Source organism: Euleptes europaea, chromosome 20 (assembly GCF_029931775.1).
Source record: "Euleptes europaea isolate rEulEur1 chromosome 20, rEulEur1.hap1, whole genome shotgun sequence".
NCBI classification, from domain to species: domain Eukaryota; kingdom Metazoa; phylum Chordata; class Lepidosauria; order Squamata; family Sphaerodactylidae; genus Euleptes; species Euleptes europaea.
This window is the reverse complement of record NC_079331.1, coordinates 8,090,068-8,117,287: the sequence shown is the minus strand read 5'-3', so window position 1 is coordinate 8,117,287 and position 27,220 is coordinate 8,090,068. Positions and strand designations below refer to the sequence as shown.

At 47.8% G+C, this 27,220-nt stretch overlaps 1 protein-coding gene across 1 annotated transcript in view; it reads left to right on the top strand.

Moving 5' to 3' along the window:
• MYO9A (myosin IXA) overlaps positions 1-27,220 on the top strand; it is a 112,852-nt gene that overhangs the window by 43,082 nt on the left and 42,550 nt on the right. The window contains exons 13-22 of the mRNA XM_056865903.1: positions 276-471; positions 11,652-11,759; positions 17,105-17,180; positions 17,322-17,465; positions 20,914-20,953; positions 22,337-22,459; positions 22,882-22,962; positions 24,174-24,284; positions 25,089-25,211; positions 26,019-26,168. Coding sequence (XP_056721881.1) covers positions 276-471; positions 11,652-11,759; positions 17,105-17,180; positions 17,322-17,465; positions 20,914-20,953; positions 22,337-22,459; positions 22,882-22,962; positions 24,174-24,284; positions 25,089-25,211; positions 26,019-26,168 — 1,152 coding nt within the window. The remainder of the gene's footprint in view (positions 1-275; positions 472-11,651; positions 11,760-17,104; positions 17,181-17,321; positions 17,466-20,913; positions 20,954-22,336; positions 22,460-22,881; positions 22,963-24,173; positions 24,285-25,088; positions 25,212-26,018; positions 26,169-27,220) is intronic.

Sequence of the window (27,220 nt, the reverse complement as noted above, 5' to 3'; positions counted from 1 at the left end):
TCCTTCCTTCAAAGAGCTCAGAGCAACAAATATGGTTCTTTCCCCCTTTTTATCCTCACAACAATGCTGCTGAGTAAACCAGGCTGGGAGGAGGCGACCAACCCAAGGTAACCCAATGGCCTTCAAAGCTGAGAATTTGACCCCAGGTCTCTCCACTCCTAGCCCAATCCCTCTTGCCCTTCAGAAAGTCTTCAAGCCTCAATAAAGAGGGGGGCACGGTTATGGGGAACTGTATACCCATGCTAAAAACCATTCCTCTCTTTCCCATTCTGTAGGATTTCCGGGAGAAAAATACCGATCATATGCGGCCAGACATTGTTGCTCTTCTGAGGAGCAGCAAGAGCGCCTTTATCTGCGGCATGATCGGGATCGATCCCGTGGCCGTCTTCCGTTGGGCAGTCCTCCGGGCTTTCTTCAGAGCTGTGGTGGCATTCAGGGAGGCTGGAAGGAAGTATATTGAGAAGAAAACTGGTAGGTGTCTGATGCTGTAATTCTCATCTCTAATATGTGTAATTTCATGTATAATTTCGAGCTTCCTCTTGAATCTCTCAGATTCTAGAAGGACCCGGCGGCCTTCGTTCGAATGGCTCAGTAATGCCCTGGATCACTGTTGCGCGAGCAGCTGGAAAGGCTACATTTGTGTGAATTGGTTTCCCAAAAGGGAGTGCCATGCAGACCCCATTGTGGGTAGTCGAGCCTTATTGAGGCCACAGACATTACATAGTGCAGTTAAAGTGTTCTCAAACAGTTCTTGAGCATTTCATCAATGTGCCTTTGCACGAGTACCTCCTGGCTGGGGAGAGCAAGCGTGTGTGTGTGTGTGGGGGGGAGTTCCACTGGCTAGTAAACTAGGCTATAGTTCAGAATTTCCCAAATAAACCCCTTTATTGCATTTTTCATAAGTCTGTTCTCTAATCCAGGCAGAGCAGGCAGTAGCTCCGTACTTTAATAGGGCTCCGTCTCCTTGAGAAGCACGCAGCCCTCTGCGTGTGGCTTGTTTTCACTTTTGCACTGTTTGTTCTATTGATTCAGAAAAAAATGTATATCCTGTATTTTGCCTTCCCCCCCTCCCAAAGAACAAAAAAGCAATAAGGTAGATTGTTGTCACTAGGGGGAGGTCCGCCACCCCCTTCAAAGATCTAGACAGCTCGTTCCAAAAGAAACGTGCAATGAATATTCTTTGGAGAGGTTCACACAGGATACTGTTACATAGAACAGTTCCAGCTATAAACATTTATATAAAAGAGATTCTTTAAAAAGCTCTCTGGTGTTTAAGCTCAAGTTATTCCGGGTATGCAGGGTGATGCCGTTTTGCAAGTACACTAGCCAGTGGATACCGCACAGGGTAGCAAATGCTGCGTTGGAGAGCAAAGCGGAACTGGTTTCGGTCAGTTTCCTTATTCACGCGCTCAGACCTTGCTTTGCACAGGAAACCACAGATGCCAAAAATGAACATCTTGTGGCACAGGTTCTTATCTTTTCTGTTGGCTACCCTATGGCAGGCCAAGAATTGGGGATGCTTCGTAGATGTTGCTTCTGAGTTGGGGAAAAACACGCATCCACAGATATGTATTTACAGATGACTGTTTTGCTGTCAGTACGTTTGGTGAGAAGCTGCAATAGACAGGAACTTTCCAGCGTTCGTCCAGGTAGCAACCCCTGATGTGTTCACTCTTCGCTTGCGATGGCGCACATGCTGTGGGAAGCAGCCCTTACTTAATCCCCACTTTTGCCTACAATGCATGTAATACAAGAAATAGACCTTTCACATTCAGTCCTGGTAGGTACATATTACCTTGTTCTGTGAACAGATGTAGCCTTAAAGAAAGCTTATTTTCAGTAGCCAACTACCATCCCTACCACACACACGACAGTTGGCATGTAGGTTCTCTTGTGGCTTGCAGCCTCACCTGTCTTAGAATATGGAAGGTGTGAGTATTTCTAAGGCCATGAAATGCTGGAATGTCAGCATGAATAGAAACCAGAAGAAGCCCTTTGCATGGCTAATCTCTCTTTCTCTCTCTCTCTCTCTTTCTCTCTCACTCTCACTCACTCACTCATTCACACACACACAAAATACAGAAAAGCCAATGGGGGGCAGTTTTCAATAAAGAAGTAGCAGAGGGTGCATAATCCCTTCCTGTCGTTTGCATTAATAATGATGACAACAGTAATAGTAATAATGATGATAATGATAATAATTTTATTTATACCCCACCCTGCCCTGGCGAACCGGCTCAGGGCAGCTCACAACAGGTGAATATATGCATAAATACGAGATGCAAATTAAAACAATCTGACCAATCTAAAACAGCACTATAATAAGCCTATACAGATGGCTCCTAAGCATTCCGCCACTCGCTTACGAGGGTGGGGAGTTGCAGTGGCATGTTTGCAAGGGTTGAACACACAACTGGGATCTGCTGGCCGTTGACCATGAGTTGCAGAGGACACCCACTGTCTCCTTCCTCGCCTCCTCCACTTCTCTGCTGAAAAGTTGTGCCCTCCCAGATTTACTTTCCCTTAGGAGTAGCAGTTGAACCGGCCGTAAAACGGCTATTGTGATGCATGTGCATTATTAAACATCTCCACGGGCATCGACATAATATATCGCATTTGGTTGATGGGAGCTGCTTCCTGTTGACTGCTAAGAGAAAATGCTCTGAGCATCCAACTGGAATCCTGTTGGTGACAATCGCTAGGAGAAAACAGTGGTGCACTCAACCTCGGTCTTAATTCGTACTGTAATGTGGAGCCTGTCTAAGGGCTTGATGGGCGGAACTGTGGAGGCTTTTTGAATGTATTAGTGCTTTGCACCTGATGTAGCTTGAGTTTCTGGTACATTGAAGATTATAGATGGATGCTTAGCAGAACTGGCCCCATCGACACACTGTTGGCAGAGTATGCTAAGTACGCAGTGAAGGGTCAGTCTCCCTGATTAAAGATAACGTTGCCTTTATTGAAGGAACTGCATTGTAGGATAGGAAAGCAGAGAGCTGAGAGCCTCTAGCTGTCTATCTAGCTAAGGAGGATGAAATTGTCCCCTAAGAATATCGGTCTAAGGACAGACTAGAGGTGTGAAAAAAGGGTGGAAAGGTCTCTAACCTTACAGCCCTAACTAGCTGACCACTTGCCTCCCCCCGCCTTGCTGGGTCTTCTTCTCAGTTCCTTTGCACGCTAGACATTGCAACTCTTCCAACACACACTACTTCTCATTTGGTTGTCTTTACAAAGGTTGTGTATCCGGTAGTGAATCTGTAAGTTTGTCAACGATCACTTGATGGCCTCATCACTAAGTGCTGCGGACCTTTTCTTTTCGAATTCCGTCTTTCAGGGGGGAAAAACCTCTGAATTATACTCGTGTACGAGGGAGAAGTATCTCATGCCTTTGCCTAGTTGGGTTTGCTCAACCTCTTTATTTTTTGTTATTTGTGTGTGTCGATGGTCTTTGAACAGCAGCAAAATTATCCCTTTGCACTTTGTAAATGGCTTTGTCTTGAAGTTAGCTTTAATTTGCAGAACTGTTAGCTGAACCTCTTTTTTTGTACTTATGTTCTTGTAACGTAATTGACATCCGAGAGCTTTGTTGAAGTCGATGAGATGCAACTGTCTTTGGTTGTTTTTTTCGTGGTGCCGCATTTGTTCTGACTCAGTTACTGATTAAAATAGCTTTTATGTTATATCGGCAGGTTATATTCTGAGAGAATGCAGATTTTTTTCCCCATTGCAGATTTTAGTGAGGGAGGATCAGCCATCTGTACCAAAAACTAATCAGACTTTCTTGTGTAGAAATTGGGCAGACTGAAAGAAGAATGTCAATGCAGTAAGGATGCAAACTCTGATTCTTAAAAAAAATATTTGCTATCCCCAGATCTGTAACCCTTAGAAATCTAGATTTCAGTCGAAAAACACTGGCGCAACATAATGCACCAATGGTAATGCACCAATGTGACCCTTTAGGGCAGGGGTGTCCAGTCTTTTGGCTTCCCTGGGCCACAATGGAAGAAGAATTGTCTTGGGCCACATATAAAATACACTAACACTAAGTATAGCTGATTCATAATGTTTTAAGTAAGTTTACGATTTTGTGTCGGGCTGCTTTCATAGCTGTCCTGGGCCGCATGTGGCCTGGGGGCCGCAGTTTGGACAAGCCTGCTTTAGGGGTTTCAAGGCCAGAGATGTTCAGGGACGGTTTGCCCTTGCCTGCCTCTGCGTAGCAACCCTGGACTTCCTCGGTTGTCTCCCATCCAAGTACTAACCAGGGCTGACCCTGCTTAGCTTCCTAGAACTGATGGGATAGGGCTGGCCTGGGCCATCCAGGTCAGGGCAATGCACCAGTGCTGGTCCATCATAATTTTTTTTGTGTGGCGGTACAGGCGCAAACGGGAGATATACTCCATTCTAAACGTTTGGGTCAGAACCAGGTTACTAAGCAACTCATCTTGTCTGCTTGCTGTGCAAAGCCCTGTCTTGGGTATAGAATGTCTTTTTGTGTCTTGTGCGTTGCATTTAGCTTTCCAGCATTGTTTCTAGAGTAATCCCTGTTCCTCGTTACATAACCGGGTATGCCAGCTAGTGACAGTGAAGGCTGGAATTTGTAACATGAGCTGCCCTGAAAGCTAGAAATTAAAGCATGATTCTCTGGAGAGAGATTGCCCCGTCAAGCGCACGAGGTAAATATCCAGCAAGCAGCCCAAACGGAGCTTTTATGATTGCTGCTGAGCACGGAGCTGTAGGCTGCCGTTTCAGAATCTGTTCAGTCACATCTAGCTCTTATTTTCCAGTCCATCATTAAGCCCAAACCTTTGCTTGTTGAAGGGCACAAAGGCCACCGGGCTCACAGTGCCAAGGTGGCTGTGTGCTCCCCTGTCAGGCATCTTCCTCACCCTGGTCTCTAAGCAAAAATCGATCCTGCCAAACCTTTGTTGCATCGACTACCTTGATGGAGGCTTGAATGTCATGGGGAAGAACCTGCCAGTATGGCTGTTAACTTGCACGATACAGTATACTGCCAGGAACTGCAGGCCCCAAACTAATAATACACTGAAAGCATTCGAAAGCAGATTTTTAATGGGGAGGAGCCCTCCCAGAATAAACACCGCAGATTAAATGAGATTGATTTGCATAATTAATTCTCCTACTGAGGCTCCAGCGTCTTGATTTGTGGGTTATTTCCTTCCATCATCGGGTAGGCAGGACCAATTCTTTTGACTTCCTGTCTCCCCCTGGTGGGAAATAGCCTGCAAAACCCCAGTTCCGTCCTGCCTCAGAAGGGTACGCAGGTCGTAAGCACAGCTCTGTGCTTGCTCAGCTTAAGTTAGCCTTTCAGGTTTTCTACCGTAGCTCCTTATCGATTTGTGTTTTTTGTCTGTTTGTTTGTAATATCCTACTGTTTGGGTGTTCCCTCCCTCCCTCATTGCCGTCCCTCGTTTCCCTTGTGAGATTGAGTGAATAGGAGCCCCGGTGTTAATCCCGGAGATTCCTATGGCAAACGCCTCAGAGGAGAGGGAGGATGGCCTCCTCTCAGTCTCGGACTACCTGCTGGTCCAGCCTACTCCGAAGAAGTCCGAGACGCCCACTCCCAATGCCCACAATGTTGGTGCCTTAGGGAGTAGGGATTTGGAAGGCTCAGCGCAGAGTGCGGATGATGCGCCTAAAAGAAAGAGGAAAAAAAAAAAAGGCGCGAAAAGCCGCGGCGGCTCTTAAAAAGTCGCAACGAGCTTACATGGCGTAAAAAAAAAAAAAAGAGAAAGCGCTGTCACAGAGCGGGGGGCATGTCGAGAGCCGGGAAAAAGGATCCCGCCTACTCGCTGCATGCCGACGGCACAGAAGGCGCAACCCCCACGGTTTTCCTGGCGGCGACTCTGGACTTCCATCTGGAATTGGTAATGTTCAGCCACTGGTCCCGGGGGCAGGTGGCCATTTTACCTCCTCCTTCCCGGCGGGCGGCCATTTTCCCTCCTCCTTCCTGATGACAGGAGTACAGGCTTCTACTGCCTTTCCAAAGGGGGGCGCCCATTTTCCCGCCACTTATTTGCCAGTGCCAGCACAACCCCCACCATCTCCTTCAATGACGGGGGGGCAACTCTCTCCCTCTGCTCCTAGGGCAGCTGCCCCGGTGCTTACCAGGGAGGAGGCAGATGAGTGGATTAATATAGCCTTGCAAAGACAGTGGCAGGCTTTTCATGCATACTTAATGAGAATTCCCCTCAGGGACCGGTTGAGTCAGCAACTTCCTCGTCTACCAGATCCCATTCCTTTGAGAGTGGGCAGGTTACAGGCCCTGGGGGAGGTCCTTCTACCAGTTCACAATGGCCTACCAAGGCAGCACTAAAATAATCTACTGATCTTAATATTGCTGGCACTAGCTCCCACACTTCCTCCCTCAATGCTGATGTGTTTGACTCCCTGGACAAGTCAGCCCCTGTGGAGTCACAGAGCCGCCTATTCAGTGGGGAGGATTATCAGGCCCTCCTGGCAAAGGCTATATTAGCTTTGGACCTGAATGAAGAGGCCTCCTCTACAGAGGACTCTAATTCTAAACTGAAACAGGAAGTGCCTGAATGCTTTCCTAGAAAGCAGCCATGTCATAATTCAGTACCATTCCCAGTTTTTTTTCTCAGAGCCATTCAAGAGGAGTGGACCAGTCCTGCGTCCAATAAGCAGACGCCTCAGTCCATCAAAACACTATACACCCTCGCTCCTTTTGAAAGTACCTCTTGTGGATGCACCAGTGGTGGATTTGCAGTCCCCTGGCCTTGCGCCTGAGGACGGCATGGGATCCCTGAGGGATCAATTGGATCGAAAGGCTGAGTCTTTAAGCAGAAGGGCCCACGAGAACGCAGCATTAGCTATACAGGCCAATGCTACTACATCAATATTTGCTAGAGCCTCCTTCCTTTGGGTAAAGAAGCTCATCCAGTTGATTCCTTCAGAACATCATAGAATAGTGGGAGGATTAGAAAGGGTCCAGGACGCCATCACCCTAATAGCTGATGCCTGTCTGGACTCCATGTCCTTTACAGCACGATCCATGGCATCGGTAACCTCCATAAGAAGGGCACTGTAGCTCAGAGCCTGGCCAGCAGAATTTAAGGCAAAAACAAACTTAATGGCCTACCCCATTCAGGAAGGGCGCCTGTTTAGAGAGAAATTAGATAAAATATTAGTGGAGACGAAGGATAAAAAGCAGGCCTTGCCTAAACAATTTAAAAAGGAACCATGAGTCCCTGGTTTCCAATCCTTTCGTGCCCCACGAGCAACAAACAGGTATCGTTCTGACTTCAGAAGGGGATTGTGGAACGCTTCACGACCCTTCCGTAGGGGGGGCAAGTTCACCAGACCTCAGAACCAACCGCCCCGGTCGGACAGAGGTGACAAATTCCCAAAGAATAATCCCCAGTGACTCCCATCTGTCTCCAGTGGGGGCAGATTTTCTTTTCTTCAGTGCCAGGTGGACCACCTCACAACCAGACCACTGGGTCTATCAGATCATATCCAGGGGTTACCTCCTGGAATTCACATCTCTAAAAAGGGATCACTTCTTAAGATCTCCCATGCCACACAGGGCAGAGAAACATTCCAGAACATTAAAGGCCATTCAACATCTATTGTCTATTAGGGCCATAGAACAGGTCCCTGCCCTCGAAAGGGGCCTCCATATTTTTTACAGTCCCCAAAAAGAACGGGAACTGGCGAGCCATCCTTAACTTACAATATTTAAACAGGCGGATGGCTCGAAGGCACTTTGTATGGAAACGGTGAAGTCAGTAGTGGATTCACTGCTCCCAGGCACCTTTATGATGGCAGTGGACCTGACAGAGGCGTACCTACACATACCTATACACCCTTCACACAGACGCTTCCTCAGGTTCACCTATGGACAAGACCATTTTCAACTTCGGGCCCTCCCCTTTGGGTTGACATCCAAGACCCTAGTGACAATCATTGCCACTCTCAGACAGGAGGGCGTCCAGGTACACCCGTACCTGGGCGATATCCTGATCTGTGTTCAATCAGAACACCAGTCCATACATCACACAGCAAGGGTGCTTCACGTTCTTCAGGAACATGGATTCTTATTCAATTTTCAAAAGAGCTCTCTCATACCCTCTCAGTCAATGTTACACCTGGGGGTCAGAATAGATTCCTCTCTCAATGCCCTATCACTGCCCCAGGAACGCGTTCAGAAACTAATCAATGTCTTTTCATCCTTAGCCAGAACAAGGAAAGCCGGGGTCATGTCCCTAGCGAAGTTGCTGGGATTAATGATGGCCTGTATAGCGGTCGTTCCCTGGGCCAGATTCCACTCCAGGCCTCTGCAGTGGCTGATTTGACCGTACCAGAGGGACATCGCAAAGAAGAGGAACAGATCCATTTCCCTATCCTCAGAGACTCGGAGGAGTCTTCGATGATGGACTGATCGAAGGAACCTGGTCAGGCACACCTTCTATATACACGGGGAGCCCACACAAGTGATCACAGACACCAGTCTGGAGGGTTGGGGAGCCACCTTGGCCACCAACTCTACCCAGGGACGATGGTCCACAGAGGAGACATCGTTACATATCAACGTCCTGGAACTGAGGCCGGTACGGCTTGCCCTCCGAGCCTTCGCCCCACTCCTCAGGGGGTTGCATGTCCTGATAAGAATGGACAATATAGTAACCAAGGCTTACATAAAGGGGGGGGTCCTGATCCTCTGCTCTGCATCGGGAAGCGGTGCAGATTTTTACCTGGGCCCAGTCAAACCTTCAGTTGATTCGGCCAGAACATATCAAGGGAGCTCTGAATGTGCAGGCGGACCATCTAAGCCGCCAGTTGGCAGATGAAGGAGAATGGTACTTAGACCATGCGGCCTTCTCTCAGATTACAACCGTCTTCGGAGCTCCCTTAGTAGACTTGTTCGCCTCCGCAGAAAATTGCAGAGTAGAAAGGGTTTTCTTGAAGGGTTTTACCACCCGGCAGCAGAGGGCATAGACGCCCTTCTGAGTCCTTGGCCCCGGGGACTTCTGTACGCTTTCCCCCCCGCTGTCCATTCTTCCCAAGGTTCTAAGGAAGACTGGGCCGAAGTCATCTTGGTGGCCCCCTGCTGGCCACACTGGCCTTGGTTCGCGGCTCTTCGTCAGATGTCATGCCAGGAACCTTGGGCTATTCCAACCCATTGGGGAACATTGCACCAGGGCCACTGGTGCATTCAGATCCTCACTGGTTCTCCTTGACCGCTTGGCGCTTGAACGGCAATCTCGCCTAGTTAGGGGCTACTCAAAGGAGGTAGTGATCACCATCTTAGTGGCTTGCAGACCCTCCACTTGACTCATATACAATGCGTCGTGGAAAGCATTTGTCCGATGGGCCAGATTGAAGAAGGTAGACCCACTCCGTCCGGGCATTCAGAGGGTACTGATTTTTTCTTTACAGGAAGGTCTACAGCTTAATCTCTTAGCCTCAACCTTAAGGAGACAGATAGCAGCGATGGCCACAGTTATTCCAGAACTGGATAGGGTACCTATTTCCAGGCACCAGCACGTCATCTCCTTTTTTAAAGGGTGTCTCTCAGACTCAACCACCGGTTATACACCGTTTTCTCTCATGGAACCTCAATTTGGTCCTTAGAGCCCTCACAAAGGCTTCCTTCGAGCCAATATGTACCATAGACATGAAGTTCCTTCAGATGACTGTCCTTTTCCAGATTGCAATCATGTCTGCGCGACGGGTTTCCGAAATCAGAGCTCTGTCCATTCGTGAAGGTTTATGTACCTTCTATAAGGACAAAGTGGTTCTGATACCAGACCCTACCTTTACTCGAAAGATAAGTTCTCCCTTTCACAGGTCGCAGGAAATCAACCTACCTTCCTTTTGTCCTAAGCAATCAGGATCAAAGGAACAGGCCTGGCTTACCTTAGATTTACGTAGGGCTCTACATATATACATAGACAGAACCGCTGACATCTGTCAGACTGATTATATGTTTATTGGTATCAGCAATCCCAGTAAGGGCAAAAGGATGTCGGCAGCATCTATTAGTCATACCCTTAGACTCTGCATCATACAGGCATATAAGGCCTAGGGAGTTATAGCGCCACAGGGAATAACTGCTCACTCCCTGCGTAGCGCGGCCTCATCAGCGGCCTTCGATAGACAGGCCCCGGTTGAAGAAATTTGCAAAGCCGCTACCGGGGCATCTATTTCTACCTTCGTTAAACATTATAGGGTTAACACGTGGGCATCGGCTCAAGCGGCCTTTGGCCGTAGAGTTCTTCAGCACGTGGTGGAATAGGGTGCTCTACCCACCCAGTTGGGAGCTCTTGGAGGTCCCACAAATCAAGACGCTGGAGCCTCAGTAGGAGAATGGAGCATTGTTTACTCACCGTGAATGCTCCTTCTCTCCTGAGGCGAAGGCGTCTTGCCCACCCGGCACAGGTTAGAATTCTTAGTTAAGGCGGAAACGTTAAGGTCAAGGTTCTGGAAAATTTTTCGAGTTAGGTTCCTGAGATGACCGTTTTCAACCAGTTCAGTCCTCCTTGGTCTTATTACTGTGGTCGTTGTCGTCAATTATGTTTACATGTTTTTTATCAAGGAGCTTCATTCCTGTTGATAGCTAGGCAAGACTGTAACTGAGGTTTTGCAGGCTATTTCCCACCAGGGGGAGACAGGAAGTCAAAAGAATTGGTCCTGCCTACCCGATGATGGAAGGAAATAACCCACAAATCAAGACGCCTTCGCCTCAGGAGAGAAGGAGCATTCACGGTGAGTAAACAATGCTCCATTCCCATTGTGAAAATTCAGATTGCTAATGCAGGATTCTAGGCCCACTGATTCACCTTGAATAATAGACCACTTCCAGTATGTGAGAAGTTTTAGTCGACTCTCCTGGTGGGGCCTTTGCAAATCTTGCACGCCTGGAACTACCAGGAGATTAATCATTAGAATTACTGAAGACAGGGCTGATAGGTATTGGATTTCAATACTGTAGTCAGCCATCCATCCAGAAGAATTTACCAACCTTATTCTGATTTGCTGTTTTACATTTGTGATGCTCTGAACTGACACATTATACCAAATCTTACATCATTACCCATCCCAGCTCACCTCCTCTTCAGGGGATAGTAGTTAGAACCAGATTTTTATCAAAGGCATTGTCTACTACTGCATTTGAAAGGTACGACATTGTCAACAAATTGTGTGTAGCTAATCATAAATCAGTATTTATGCACAGTGAGGCAATCAGTCTCATTATGAAATACCGAAGGGGGTTACGAGATATAGCACGATGCTTTGTAAAAACGCACCTTGATTTTGAAATGCTGTTTGAATGGCGCCCAGCTTAAGAAAAAGCAAAATGATCCAGGTGAAAAAACAGGCCGGAGCTTTCTCTCTTCCACACTTGAAGAGCAGCACTCCAAGATGCAGAAACTAGTCTTGCAAGGCTTGGATATAAAAGGTTTAACCTGTCCCCTGTCTTGTGTGCACTCGTTAGAAAGTCTAGAAACATCAACGTTATTATCCGGAGCTAGAAAGCGTGTGGCTTCTGAAGAATTCTGTGTCGATAGGGCAGTTTGTCCGCACTGTTCTTGATTCTTCCTTGGTTTCTGCTTATGTAATCTTTCTCTTCTCTCCATGTTTTTTTTGTTTTTGTTTTGCTTCCCAAGGGCATGATGATGCGGTTTTGAAAAGTGTGGATAGTTTTAGCTTTCTCCATCACCCAGTTCACCAGAGGAGCTTAGAGATCCTGCAGAGATGCAAAGAGGAGAAGTACAGTAAGGCGCCATATTCCCACCATCTCTCTGACATGACACTCACACAAGCAGGAAATGGAAACCAGGAGCATTCTGGGTAGCCAGGATGGGGCGGCCATGCGCAGAACCTTCTCATGCAGATGCTGAAGCCATCTTGAACTGTAGCAACTTACAACATGGGAGAGATTTAGCCCCTTCCTCCTGGGAATTCCTAGGCAGGATGCGCCTCAAGGTTTGAAACAGATGCCCAAGGAATCATCTCTTGCCATAATCATGAAGACATCTTCAGTATTTTCTCATATCTGATATTGATCGCCTCGGTGTCACAGGAGTTTGAGGATAAAAGTTTTTGAATACCAGCAGCTTGAGTTTGAGGATAAAAGTTTGAGGATAAAAGTTTTTGAATACCAGCATGGAGGGATATTGTAATATGCATTCATCTTCCAGCCATACTTAGAATCTTTTGGAATCTGAAGCCAGCTTGTTCTCCCTTTTTGTTCTATATAATTACATCTACATATGGATTTTTAAAAAATAAATGGAATTAATCTTGGAGAAGTTTCCCTCAACTTTTCCAAGACCAATCAGAACTACTAGGGCCTCAAAGAATGTTCTTCATAGATGAGAATAGCAGAGATGCACTTGGTCTCCATTTCCTTCGCCTCACGTCTGTTACATAATGAACTAGTCCTGCATGACAACCAGGCCCGTTTGCCTTTTGTTACTAATTATGGCTGGATTCCTCCTGTGGGAAGAGAAGGGGTCCGGCAGCATGAAACGTAACACCCTCTGCCCTAAAATGTAGCGCATGGTGTTTCAGTGCCATAACTACATTGAGCACCAATTGAAGGATGTCAGCTTGCTCATGAAACGGCTTTTGCATACGCAGTAACCATTTCACCTTAACGATCAGGTACATCAGCACTGCATACTCTTCAAGCAGGAGTCATCGAAAGCTTTAATTCCAAAGTTTGCCCGACTCCTTGCAGATATACATTTCAGCTTTTCGGTGCGCTGTAATAGTTTGGAAGGTTTAAGCCTTCTGTTTCCATAGACCTCCAACGTAACGTTTGTGCCAAAAAGGGTTGCTAGACGTATTTTGAGTATCTTAGGGAATGTCATTCCCCCCGCCCCCGCAAAGGTTGGTGCTCTTCTTTGAAGGGGACGTGGATGGTAAGTGATCACTTAACAAAGCAGTGTTTATGGTTTCGAAATCTGACCATAGTGAGTCAAGGGGAGAGCTGCATGGTTAAAAGACTGCGCTGCATTTAAGAATATTCGAACCAGATTTAAGCAGAGAATCTTGCGGAGACCCGTTCTGGAGTTGATTCTGGATGGAGCTGCGTAAGAATTGCCTTACTGGATTATACCAAGGGTCCATCTGCTTTAACTTTCTGTGTCCAGCAGCAACTAGTCTGGGCACCTCCAGGAAGTGCCCAGGCAGGGCTTGAAGGCAATGGCCCTCCCTTGTTTTCCCCCTACATGCGGTTTCGAGACATGAGCTTCATTTAGCTGCCATGGCTAATTCCAGGGCCCCCCATGGGCACCATGACATTCACCCTTCCTGTGGCGCCTGCCAAGCTTTTCAGAAAGTGGGCCATTGTAAGGCAGGGCTTATGATTGGCTGCCATCTTTCAAACGAAAGGGTTTCCAACTGGAGGATCAGGAGGGCTGGTAAGCCCCAGGGCTTTCCTTAGTCAGTGTGTGGTTCCTTTCTTAGGATTGTTAGAGATTGCAGTGACCTTCTCATATTTCTATGCCTGGAACTCCCCTTACCGGGTCATTGTTTCCTATAGAGGTTACGCAACAGGGGGAACAAAAAAACCCCCAAACACAAGTGAGGGACCTGCAGGGGACAGTATTTCAAGCCGCTCTGAGCCTGACCTTCGGGTTGGGGAGGGCAGGGTTAAAAATGCAATAAAATAAAAATAAGTGCAGCTACACCACAGTTTTCTATAAAGGTATTATGATGTTGGCTGTTATGTTTTCAGGCCCTTACCTTATGTAGAATTTTGTCTTTTTTTATGGTAGCGAAGGGTTGACATTTTAAAGGAATCACAAGTTCACTGTATACAGGGAGTATGGCGCTTTGTCCAGCCTTCATTACTTCAAGCCATAATTGCAGATTGACTATCCCTCATCTGCTATTTGTCCGTTAACCCCGTAGGAACTCACGATAGAATGAATACAGAAAGCTGTTTACCAAATGCTAACTTGCCGCAATATGCAAGTGACCTCTTGGTAAGCTGGTCACCTGTTATCCCCTAGGCAGTAAGATTTTACAAGATAATATCTGGTAAATGTTTTTTTCTGCCTTCGTCTTCAACCTGTTTAGGATGTTGTTATCCTTTATGTCCTCGGCAGATAGAGACATCTCATTGTTCATCACTGACATCGAGTCATTTATTAATTATTTAAATATCACTGGTCCCAGTAGATATCCCTGGGGCCCACCATGTTGCTTAGTTTCCTCCACTGTTAAAACTATTGGTGCGTTTTCAACCAATCAGTGATTCATACGTGGGTCTGTCCTCTTAATCCTATGATTACCGTATTTCCTTAAGATCCTTAAGTGAGAGCCCTTGTCAAAAGCTGTGTATGAACGGCATGCTCACGATGGTTTAAATATCACAGTTATCTAATCCGCATGTACCAGTTCAATTTTGTATTTGGAGATTTATACCCCACTTTTCTCCCCAGTTGTGGGGGGGATCCAAAGCCGCTGACAGCATTATTCTGCCCTCGATTGTATCTTCACAACAACAACAACTCTGTGAAGTAGGTACGGTTGAGAGAGAGTGACTGGCCAAAGGTAATCCAGCCAGCTTCCGTGGCAGAGAGGTGATTCTAACCTGGGTTTACCCCACCCTAGTCCAACACTCTAATTAAATGACAATGTAAATTTATTATAGCCAAATACTGCAAGAATACAGACCTCCAAAGCTTACTATTAGGCTAGGATTTACTGAATCACCTCGTTTGTTAATATATGTTACTTTGGTAATCGTTCTCTGTCTAAATTTGCAATCTATAGATCTACTGTGAAAGTGTTTGCAGCATAACATCCGTGTGATCTAATCCTGAGTCATCGTACTCAGCATCATACTCACAATCCGTTTTTGTTTTGACCACCCTAAATAATTTGGTGCCATTTGCAAACTTGGCCACCTCCATTGGTGCCTGACAGTGCAATCCTGAAGAGAGTAACTCCAGTCTAAGGCCTTTCATTTAAATGGGCTTAGACAAGTAACTCTGTTTAGGAATGCACTGTTCATTCCCTCTTGCATATTCTCCTATTCTCTTTGAATGACTCCAAAGCTGTTGCCCCTCGTTCTTCAATCTAGCTCCCAGAACATCGCCACTTCTACCTCTTCTTCTAGATCCCTTCCAGATCCCACCTTTTCTGTTGCACAACCCCTCAATCCCCATCCAAAACTAAGCCTCACCTGCATCTCTTTCCCCTTCCATGTTCAGTTTTTTGATCGAAAGATCCTCAGTGTAGGGACTTGTTTTATAATCTGTAAAGTGCCGTGTCCACCTACCTTAACCTACCTTTAACCTATCTTCTTACCTAATCAAGAAAGCTGTAAAATTTAGAGTGTAGTTATAACCCTGTTTACTTGAATCGGGTTTTATCCCACTTTTACCATGGCTTCTCCGCCAAGAATCTTACGGGTTCTCTGAGGGTACTAAGAATTCTCAGAATAACTGTGGTCTTTTGGATTGTAAAACCAGTTTTAAGACACCGGCACTTCCCTCTGTCTCAAAGGAAGCAGAAACCTCTTTTGAAAGTTACATACTAGACTCCGTGGACTGAGAGGCAGAAGTTCTTCAACCTGCTTGTGAAATCCAGCGACACAGAAATGAGACTTATGCACAGAATAAATAAGGATGATGGCTTGGGTCCAGACTGAATTGGCCATTTGTACCGATTTCCCTCTTCCTGCTGCAGACCCCCTCCCCCAGGTCATTCCTCAGGGTCTCCTATCCCCCCAGGAGCAACATTTTGTGGAGACCAGTGAACATGCTATATGGGAGGCAGGAAAGTTCTGCTGCACTGATGAAACATTTAGTATGAATCCAGCGCCATATAATCTATTTGAATAAACAGAACCTTAATTGGCTTGTCTTTTGTTGGTGGAACTAAGGTTCACAATGCTGGGCTTTAGGCAGAACAAAATGATGGGCTGCGCGGCTTACGGCCCAACTTGTAGAACACTTAGGATTTGTGCCAGGTAAGGAAGGCCTTCCAGATATACCTGCCGCTATTGAGCCATTGGTAGCATCAAGAGAAAGGGCCAGCTCCTGGTTTTAGCGTCCCCCCACAAGATGTCCTTCATTGCCCCCATTGTGCATATACAGGCACACCCTTCTGCAGGACGAAGTGAAGGTTTCGCACTCCTTGAAGTCTTGTTGGTGCTGGGGGTGTGAAAACTACACTCTGCTCTTTCTGGTACCTCTCCCAGAATGCATTGGGAGATTGCATCAGAGGGACCCTGCAGCCTCTGTGTGGGATCTCCTATCCCTACTTGGGATTCCCAGATGAGCTTCCTGCTACGTCCCAGCACTGAGCTCCCTGCTACGTCCTGCGTCTCAGCAGAAGCACCGTGCTGACCCTCAACACTGCCCCCATCGAGATGATTTTTCAAGGATTCGCAGCATCGCTCTGCTGTCGTGATCTGCATTTGGTGGAGGATTGTTTTAGGGAGATAGGAATAAGCAGTTGACGCACAGTAAGAAGAGAACTTTTTCCAGGTGAGGGACACATAGACCATCGGTCCATCTAGCCCAAGGCCGTAACTGATAGCTGCTCTCCAAGGCTTTCCACAGCCCTCCCCTTTATCTGGAGATAAAGGTATTGAAACTGGGACCTTCTGTATTCAAATCGTGCTCTGCCACTTAACCGTGGTCCCTTGTTTGACTGGGGGATTGCTGGGGGGGATATGACTCTTCAATCTAGTATTTTTCATATTGGTTCTTCATCATGTTTGGACTGTGAAGGCTGGTGCTTTTAACGCTAGACAATCCTGACTGACAATTCCGTTCTCCCTATTTTTTTTTTCTGTTTCCTTGAAACAGAAGAGTACCACTGTTTAAATATTTCTGTCTCGTATGCTGGATTGCAAGTTCTCCGTGGCAAACCAACGGATTAGTATACAGCTTTCCCATCTTAAGAGCACAAGTAAACTATATATCATGTCATTCTCAGCCACAGGTTCCTCCTTTCCAATACTCCCCCCCCCCCATTATTCCCAGCATGTACCATGTTCAACACACTTTACAGTTTGGCCTTTTTTTCATTTGCCACATTGAATTGCTTTAGCGCCGCACAGAATGCTAAAACTCTTCTCGATACGCTGCTGCAGGTATCGCCCGGAAACGTCCAAGAACACCCCTTTCGGATCTGCAGGGCGTTAACACCATCAATGAAAAAACCCAACGGTAAGTGAGATCGCTCAGGAAGTGAAATTGCCCAAGAAAGGTCTCTGCCTGGCTCTGCTTTGCTGTCGCATTTTAGCATCTGGTGTTCTTGTTCTCTCGGTCAAAACTGAAACACGTGAATGGTGTCCCCCCGCCTTGCAGTGACGTGTACGGAATCGGCTGGAATAGCAGGATGGGCGTCCGGCAGAGCAGACTCTCCAGCCACGGCAGCCTCCTTGACAAAGATGGGATATTTGTGAATTCGACCAACAGCAAGCTCCTGGAGAGAGCCCACGGCATTCTCATGTGAGTGCAGACTCGTGCCTGGCTCTCAGGGGAAACGGATCGTTGAATCATAGAGTTGGAAGGGGCCAAACAGGCCATCTAGTCCAATCCCCTGCTCAGTGCAGGATCAGCCTAGAGCCATGTTGGCGAACCTATGGCACGCGTGCCGACTCTGGCACGCGTCGCCCTCTCTGCTGGCACGCACGGCTCAGCTGGGCAGCGGGGCCCCTGCCCTCCCAGCTGCCAGCTTTGTGAACTGCTCTGCGCTGCCTGCAGGCAGTTCAAAGGCCCCACCCCCCTCCCTGGACTTTCCGCCGCCCAGCCTTTCCCCTCTCCCCCCCTCCCCAGCCAAAAACCAGTTTGCGGGGTGCACGAGGCGGCTGCCGCCCTCCAGCCCCCTTCTCTCCCCCCCTCCCCGGCCCAAAACCCCTTTGCGGGCGCACGAGGCAGCTGCTGCCCTCCAGCCCCCTTCTCCCTTTCCCTCCCCTCCTCCCCGGCCAAAAACCCTTTTGCAGAGCGCACGAGGTGGCTGCCGCCCTCCAGCCCCCTTCTCTCCCTCCTCCCCCTCCCCGGCCAAAAAACCCTTTGTGGGCGCACGAGGCAGCTGCCGCCCTCCAGCCCCCTTCTCCCTCCCCGGCCAAAAACCCCTTTGCAGGGCGCACGAGGCGGCTGCCGCCCTCCAGCCCCCTTCTCTCCCTCCCCCCCTCCCCAGCCAAAAAAACCTTTGCAGGGCGCACGAGGCGGCTGCCGTCCTCCAGCCCCCTTCTCCCTTTCCCTCTCCCCCTCCCCGTCCAAAAACCCCTTTGCAGGGCGCACGAGGTGGCTGCCGCCTCGCGAGCCGGCCCTCCAGCCCCCTTCCCTTTCTCCCTCGGTGCCTTCCATGGGCAAAAACCCTTTTCCTGGGTCGCAAGGCAGCTGCCCTGCAGCCGCCTTTCCCCTCTCCCTCCAAAACCCCTTTCCTGGGCGAGCAAGGTGGCAGCACGCTGGCCCAGAAGCCTCATTCTCCCCCACCCCCACCCCCCGCCAGAAGCCCCTTTCCTTAGCTTGCGAGGCTGCAGCTGCCTCTCATGCTGGCCCAGAAGCCCCTTCCCCACCAAAACCCCCTTTCCTTGGCGCACGAGGTGGCTGCTACCCTGCTCACCAGCCCAGAAGCCCCCTTCCTTCCCTGGCCAGAAAGCTCTTCCTTCCTTTCCTTTTCCTCCCTCCGTCCCTCCCTGAAAACTTTCCTGATTCTAGCAAATGCCTGCTAGTCTCTCCAGGACTTCCTCAAGAATGGAGAATACAGCCCTCCCACAACTGGTAGACTGCCTCTGAATGTGAAGGTACCACTATGGATGTCTGGTTCCCAGCTATATTAGGTCTAATGCAGTTTTTCTTCTAATGCAGTTTTTTTGCAGGCAGCGTGGAGCACTTCAAAGGCCCTGCCCCCTTCCCTGGACTCCCCGCTGCCCAGCGGGGAGTCCAGGGAAGTTGTTTTTTCTAAACTAAAACCTCAGTATTCAGGTTAAATTGCCGCGTTGGCACTTTGCAATAAATAAGTGGGTTTTGGGTTGCAGTTTGGGCACTCGGTCTCTAAAAGGTTCGCCATCACTGGCCTAGAGCAGTGGTTCTCAACCTTTTTTGCTCCATTCCCCCCTTTCACCATTTTTCAGTATATAATTGCCCCTTCCCAAGATAGTCATCAACTTTATTGAATGTTGCAGGTTAAATTAAAAACAAACTACAATTTTACAGATATTGCATAATCTACAGGACATCACACTTTGCTGAATAGTGTTCCCAATTCCCCCCCTGGAACCCTAAAATTCCCCCTGGGAGGGAATTCCCCCCTTGTTGAGAACCCATGGCCTAGAACAAGGAGGAGCTCACCACCTCTTTAGGTAGCTGATTCCACTGTCAAACTACTCCCACTGTAAAAAAATGTTTCCCTAATATCCAGCCGGTACCTTTCCACCGGCAATTTAAACCTGTTATTGCGAGTCCTGTCCTCTGCTGCCAACAGGAACAGCTCCCTGCCCTCCTCTAAGTGACAGCCCTTCAAATACTTAAAGAGAGCAATCGTGTCCCCCCTCAACCTCCTCCAGACGAAACATTCCCAACTCCCTCAGCCTTTCCTCGTAGGGCTTGGTCTCCAGGCCCCTGATCATCCTCGTCGCTCTCCTCTGCACCCGCCCAATTCTGTCCACATCCTTTTTGAAGGGAGGCCTCCGGAACTGCACACAATACTCCAGGTGCGGCCTGACCAATGCAGTGTACAGAGGAACTATGACATCTTGCGATTTAGATGTCATGCCTCTGCTGATGCACCCCAAGATCACGTTAGCTTTTTTTTTTAAAGACAAAAACACGGGACTGGCCAGAGCAATAGAAACCGATGCTGATTGTCAGTCTTTGCTGCTTATGGAGCAGGTAGACGTGTCCATTTGAAGACTCCCAAGGGGTAAATTGTACCTTGCACCAGAATGGCTCGCTCTTTTTATTGTTATAATTTGGTGGCGCGTGCACACCTTGGGACCAATGGGTAGGTAAGGCAGTAACACCTCTGCAGCTCTCCAAAAAGGGCTATTAAATGTATTAGGAGCATTTAGAGAATAATGTCAAAGAACGGCAGTTCTCTAAACTGGGCTTGGAGCCGTTCAGGAGCTTTCAACTCTTCTCCATCCCCCATCCCCCCCCCCCGGAGTTGAACTAGATGGTCCCAATAAGTAACGGCAAAGGTTTTACGGCGAACATTATGTGGTTAAACTAAAAGCATTCCTTGTATTGCGCAGTACTTTTTTTAGACTCTGTAAAATTGTTGTGGCGCGCAGCCTCCATTAGATCCTCCGATATTGTGCCCGCAGCCCTTTTACAGACCCGAGAAAAAGCTTTTGGTGGGCTGGTTAAACCGTTTAACTCAGCACCAAGTTTATAGCCTTGGGTAGATTGTAAAGAAGCTTGTGTCTGAGTTGGGCGGTTTGACTGAAGGCTCCTGAAACCGACTACGCTTTGCCAATTCATTGTCTCTTATGCATTTTACTTACTCTTAGAGCATAACCGTACCATGAAATGTCTTCTGAATCCACACTCAGCTGCATGCAAATTGGCAGTTATGGAAGCCGTAAAGTGCATAGATAACCATAGGAGATAGACAGACAGACAGACAGACAGGCAACCATAGGAAAATGCAACATCTTCCTTTGACCATTAAGGCGCTCTCTCTATGTCCCATTTAATAAAAATCAATACATTTTGACTTATACTATCCTATGATCAAATTTTCCCCCGGTGCCTAATAGCAGACTGCCGTTTTCTGCAAAATATGCGGCTCTGTGTGTCTTTCCTTCCCATAAATATCCTTGCCTGGCTCGAATTCTTCAGCGGTTGTCATCAGAGAGCTGTTGTGTCCCGGGAAGCATGCCGATTGGCAAAAAGCACATCGCCCCTGCTGCTTTCATACGGACCTCCCTGTCAATTTTATTTCCTTTAGGCGAAACAAGAACTTCAAAGCCAAACCGAACCTCCCAAAGGTGAGAGAATTCAAGTATTTGGGCTCAAAGCACTGCTCCTTTACATGATTTAGGGCTGCATCATACGAAGTGATATGGATATCAATACCTTGTAAGGGAAAAAATGCAAATGGGGTTCCTTGTCCCTCTACGAATGCACACTCATCCATTTTAGCCAGCGTGGTGTAGTGGTGAAGAGCGGTGGTTTGGTGGAGTCTGATCTGGAGAACCGGGTTTGATTCCCCCCTCCTCCACATGAGCGGTGGAGGCTAATCTGGTGAACCGGGTTGGTTTCCCCACTCCTACACATGAAGCCATTTGGGTGAACTAGTCACAGCTCTCTTCGAGCTCTCTCAGTAAGGTGATTGTAAGCTGGTTTGATTCTTCCTTTTGTGGTAGAGAAAGTCGGCATATAAAAAACTAACTCTTCTTATCATACATACAAGTGGTGTATTCTTCACAAATGACAATGCATGCTGTTTGTGTACATTTTTTCGCTACGTGGAAGCGATATCCATACATGAAAGACATATAATGGAGCAACCCTTATACATGCCAAGTTTGGGGGTTGAATCAACATAAAGCTTATTAAGGATCCATCAGGCATTAATCTAAAACAGGTGGGAAACGTCAGGCTGGGGGGCCGTTTAAGGCCCACAAAATCATTTGGTCTGGCCTTCGTGGGTCCTGGCAGATCTCTGGCTCAGAAGGATCTAAGACTGGCGATCCGCCACCTCCTGCGGACAGGAATAGCCTCTATTCAAGGCAGATGTGAGTTTGTTTTGCTGAGAAAAGGAACTCCCCCCCCCCCTGCAGAAGAGCCGTTAGCTATGGAACTGCTAGGACCGCCCAAGAAACTGTGTTAACTGTGTTAACCCTTTCCTGGGCCACGGAGAAACATATTCCCTCTGTACTACAAGAGGGCTGGGGGCGGAAGTGGCGACAATGGAGGGGTTAAAGGGGGCAGGGCCAGAATGCGTGGCCCCCGAATGATGTTATAAATATCCAAATGGCCCTTGGCGGAAAAAAGGTTCCCCACCCCTGATCTAAAAGGAACCGTTTGTTTAAGTTACGCCGTTGTTTAATGCCAATTGCTTTTGTTGAGGCAGCTGTGGCTCTTAATGCCATTGCCTCCGTTGGTCTACAGTTTACTGCCTTAGCGTATAACGTGAAAGAAACGGGTCACCTGTTGCCTTAACCATGCCTTGTTTTAATTGCCACACATTGGGTGCAGGCTCTGGGGAGAGAACGTGGTTCCCGAGGAGCGATGTTCAGAGCCTGCAGCCACATGCTTGCCGTTGCTGTTGCATTCCATACATTGACTCTTTCCGTGGATTTATGTTCGTTTCTGGTTCTCCAGATTTGTATAAACTAAAGTTTGCGCCTGCTTTTCTGTTTCCCCAGCACTTACTGGAAGTGAAATCGCTCAAGCACCTGACCAACCTGACGCTGCACGATCGCATCACGAAATCTCTTCTTCATCTTCACAAGAAGAAGAAGCCCCCGAGCATCAGCGCGCAGTTCCAGGTCACTTGCTGTTGTTGCTTTCGGGGACGTTTCATTTCAGGAAAAGTGTTGTAGGGAAATAGACTGTGGGAGATTTAGTGTCAAGGGTAAATGAGGGAGAGAGAAGACGGACCTTCCCAGCCCAGGGCCTGCTTTCTGTTCCCTTTTTAAGAATGCTTACGGCCGCCTTGGCCCGGGTAAGAATTTTTTCTGTGGCAGCTGCATTCCTGCGGAATTTGCTGCCAAATGTGTAAAGGACTCATCATCAGTTGGAAGAGAAATGTGAGACAGAGCTTTCTCAGAAGGACCTTTGGCTGAGTGTGCTTTTTAAACTGGTCCTTTAATGTTTGTTAGGATGGGGAAGCTCGGCACAGCGTTGTCTTTGCTGCCCAAAAAATAATTGTTGCGGAAGCCAATTCTGCATTTTCCTTTCTGCTTTGTAGGCGTCACTTACCAAACTGATGGAGACCCTCGGCCAATCTGAGCCCTATTTTGTCAAGTGCATTCGCTCCAATGCCGATAAGGTAAAAAGCCTCCGTAATCCCAAGTAATCAGCAATAAAAATCAGTCGCAAGAGGGAGGCCTTTGTCATTCAAACTTTTGTAAGGCCTACCGACCAAAAAGCGTCTAATAAAAAAAGATAACTTTCCCACTTTTTTTTTTTGCTATATTGTTCCCTGAGATTGCAGTACTGAATACTTTATACTAGACTTCTTTATACCATAGTTATTAGGTCACCAGGACGGATCCAACTAGTTTCACAAGGGAAGATAGAATCCCACTCCCTTCGAGTTATAGCTGTTACCATTTTAAGGATGTTGTCAGTTAACTCCTGCTTTAACTTACAATAGTGTCTTAGTAGACATGTATTGGGTATGGTGAATGACGATAGTGGTTTCTTGTGATTCAAGATTACAGATATCGGTGGCATGAAAAAACCCCGTCTTTGCTGCCTTATTGGAATCAAAAGGGGTGTAGTGGTTAAGCGTGGTTAAGAGCTGTGGTTTGGGGCAGTGGAGTCTAATCTGGAGAACCGGCTTTGATTCCCCACTCCTCCACATGAGCGGTGGAGGCTCATCTGGTGAACTGGATTTGTTTCCCCAGTCCTGCACATGAAGCCAGCAGGGTGACTTTGTGCCAGTCACACTCTCTCAGCCCCACCTACTTCACAGGGTGTCTGTTGTTGTGGGGAGGGGAAGGGAAGGTGATTGTAAGCCAGTTTGAGTCTCCCTTAAGTGGTAGAGAAAGTCGGCATATAAAAAACCAACTCTTCTTCTTCTTCTACCTAGATCAGAAGCACAGGCAGCGTAAGGGCCTCAGGCTTCCTCTAGTCTGCCAAGATGTCTCTTGGTTATTGCCTGATCATATTTTACATTTAATGTAACCTAAACATGGATCGCTTTAAAGCCCTCCTTAAGCTGAACTTGGGCAGTTTCAACCTGCTGTTATTGAAAGGTTCCTCCCTCAACATTGTGTGAATGTCCCCAGTGCTGAAGTTGTTTTTAGAAGGGGTCATTAGTGCCACTGTGGTGTAGTGGTTAGAGTGCCGGACTGGGATATGGGAGACTCCAAATGCCCACGCTGCCATGGAAGCTCACTGCCGTGGAACAGGCTCTCAGCCTAACCTACCTCAAAGGGGGGGGGTGTCGAGGATAAAGCGGAGAAGGGGGAGGCAAACTGTAAATGAAACAATCAGCACCCAATTGTCTGGCCTTTGTGTCTTCGGCTTTCTCAGCTTCCCCTGAGATTCAGTGACAACCTGGTGCTGCGGCAGCTGCGGTACACGGGGATGCTGGAGACCGTGCGCATTCGACAATCGGGATACAGCTGCAAGTATTTTTTCCAGGTGAGATGACGTTCCCCTGGTGACAGCTCAGGCAGCCTGTTGCTAGGCAGGTTGGTTGCCGCAGGGATGCTTGTCTTTAAAGATTGGCGGGCACCCCACCCAAAGAAATGTATAAAAGACAATGTTCTAGCCAGTCGTGCAGCTGGCAGAGTGAGGAAGTCACTGAAGTCTCCGGTTAGTGAGATGCACCGGGCACATTTTTTGTGGGCACACACCATTAAGCAAAGTTGCGGCGGATTCAGTGGTTTGAAAAGCCAGTGAAGCTTTGTGTCTTAAGCTACTTGAAGAAGGGGGCACATTGCAGAATCTCCTCTTCTGTTTCAGTAGACGTGCCATTAATTTGGCATAAAGGGCAGATTCTTTCCCTCCTCTGCTCAGGAAAGCATATGGAAAACGGCAGATTGGAATGTAAAATCCATATGGATTTTTTTTTTTTTTTTTGCATTGGTTGGTAACATTTCAATGGTTGTGCAGCTCCTTTGGAAAAGTACATTTGGCCCTCGCTTTCCGGCATTACATTTTCTCATGTGCACTGTGTCAGGCGAGTGGAGAGAATCTCAGCTCAAAGAAGAAACACTTGAATGTCTCTGCAGAGCACTTCCAATTAACGATGTCAGGTATACCAGAGAGCTGTGAGTGCAGGGGGGAAGCCTGTGGATTGTGGGGATATGAGCCCTTAAGGTTTTAAAGCCCTATTTGGATGTGTTTTCGTAGACACCCGTGACCGATGTAACCTTGCCCAATAAATAGACAAATCTGTGCTTATAACTTGTGTGTTGACGGTGGGCGATACCTCATTTTCAGGACTTTGTCGATCACTTCCACGTCCTTCTCCCACGGGGAGTTCTGCCATCAAAGCAAAACATCCAAGATTTCTTCAGGAAAACAAAGATCAGTCTGGACAGTTATCAAGTTGGCAGAACAATGGTAAGCTCCGAGCCATAGCCCTGGCAGAACGGGAAGGCTTTTTCCTTGCGTGCTCACGCACGACGTTGCTTCTGGCTCTATCCTCCTGCCGTTGAACCGTCAGGCCTTTCTGGGGCGCAACGTCCATTAGAGCTTCAAAAGGAGAACGGTCTGGTCGCTTTTACTTTTTTGCGTAGACATTTATTTCCAGACTGACTAACTCCCTCCACCACAATGTGTGTGCAAAAGATGCCACATCTGTAAGCCAGCTATGTGTCCGATAGATGATTCCCTCTCCCCCCAGTACCCTTCATCTGGGCCTCTTTGCACATCTGGGGAAGCAGACAGAGTCAGCCAAGAGGGTAGCTGCGTTGGCCTGCAGTAGAACAGCTGGATTCAAGTCCAGCCGCACCTTAGAGACCAACCAGATTTTCAGGGTATGAGCTTTTGAGAGTCAAAGCTACATTCAGAGCATTTTAACACAACGTGTTACAGTAGGGTTGCCAGGTCCCTCTTCACCACTGGCGGGAGATTTTTGGGGTGGAGCCTGAGGAGGGTGGGGTTTGGGGAGGGCAGGGACTTCAATGCCATAGAGTTCAATTGCCAAAGCGGCCATTTTCTCCAGGTGATCTGATCTCTATCGGCTGGAGATCAGTTGAATTAGCGGGAGATCTCCTGCTACTACCTGGCAGTTGGCAACCCTGTGTTATGTTTTTTTTTACTCAGGAGCCTTCTACAGGTGTGTCAGTATGTGGGGGAAGGGACATGAGTCTGGCCATGAATGGCAACTGTGCATTTCTTGTTGCTCTCTGTATCGGGGTGCATCAGGTGTTCATGAAGGAGCGGCAACGGCAGCTTTTGCAGGGCCTGCTGCACCAGGAGGTGGTGCGAAGGATCACGCTGCTGCAGAGCTGGTTCCGAGCGATGCTGTACAGAAGGCATTTCCTGAATCTGAAGCAAGCAGCTGTGGTCATACAGGTGAGTGCGGGCGGAACGCTGCTGATGACTTCAGAAGCCCTGGCATTCATGACTGCGGGCCTGTCTCCCTCTTCCCGTCTCTCTGTATCTCTCTGGCATCAATATAAAAGCTGGGTTTTTTTGTAAAACATACGATTTAAGACTTACGCACAGAATAATAACATTGTGCCACAAAGAAACAGGGAAAGCTTATTAAATCTTTCAGTGGGGAGACAGCCATCTTCTGCCGTATTCGTGCCCTGCTATTTATCTTATTCTTTTTTTATATCCCCCCACCCATTTTCTATTTTCAGCTACATCACAAGGTACTTGTAGGGAGGGGCAGCATTTAAAACACATGCCCCCCTTCTGTTTAGTTTTGTACACATTCAGCTTGAGGAGAATACTCAAAGGCATGCTTCAGACATGTTTGTGTCTCATCAATAAAATCTGATTTAAAAAAAACTGATTTAACTGTGGACAGCAGAGATAGCTCAGAACAGGGTCATAAGAACAGAAGAAAGGCCCTGCTGCATCAGACCAAGGCCCATCAAGTCCAGCCGTCTGTTCACACAGTGGCCAACCAGGTGCCTCTAGGAAGCCCCCAAACAAGACGACTGCAGCAGCACCATCCTGCCTGTGTTCCACAGCACTTAATAGCTTCAGCATGCTCCTCTGATACTAGAGAGAATAGGTCTGCATCGTGACCAGTATCCATTTTAACTAATAGCCATGAATACCCCTTTCCTCCATGAACATGTCCACTCCCCTCTTAAAGCCTTCCAGGTGGCAGCCATCACCACATCCTGGGGCAGGGAGTTCCACAATTTAACTATGCATTGTGTGAAAAAATACTTCCTTTTATCTGTTTTGAATCTGTCACCCTCCAGCTTCAACAGATGACCCCCACGTTCTAGCATTATGGGAGAGGGAGAAAAACTGGGTCTCCCAGTGTGGCACCTGTGGGTGCCATAACTCCTACCAGTACTTCCCCTTGCACCTGCTGAGCTTTTCAGAAAGTGGGCGGGGACATTATAAGGCAGGGCTTATTATTGGCTGTCCTCATTCAAGTG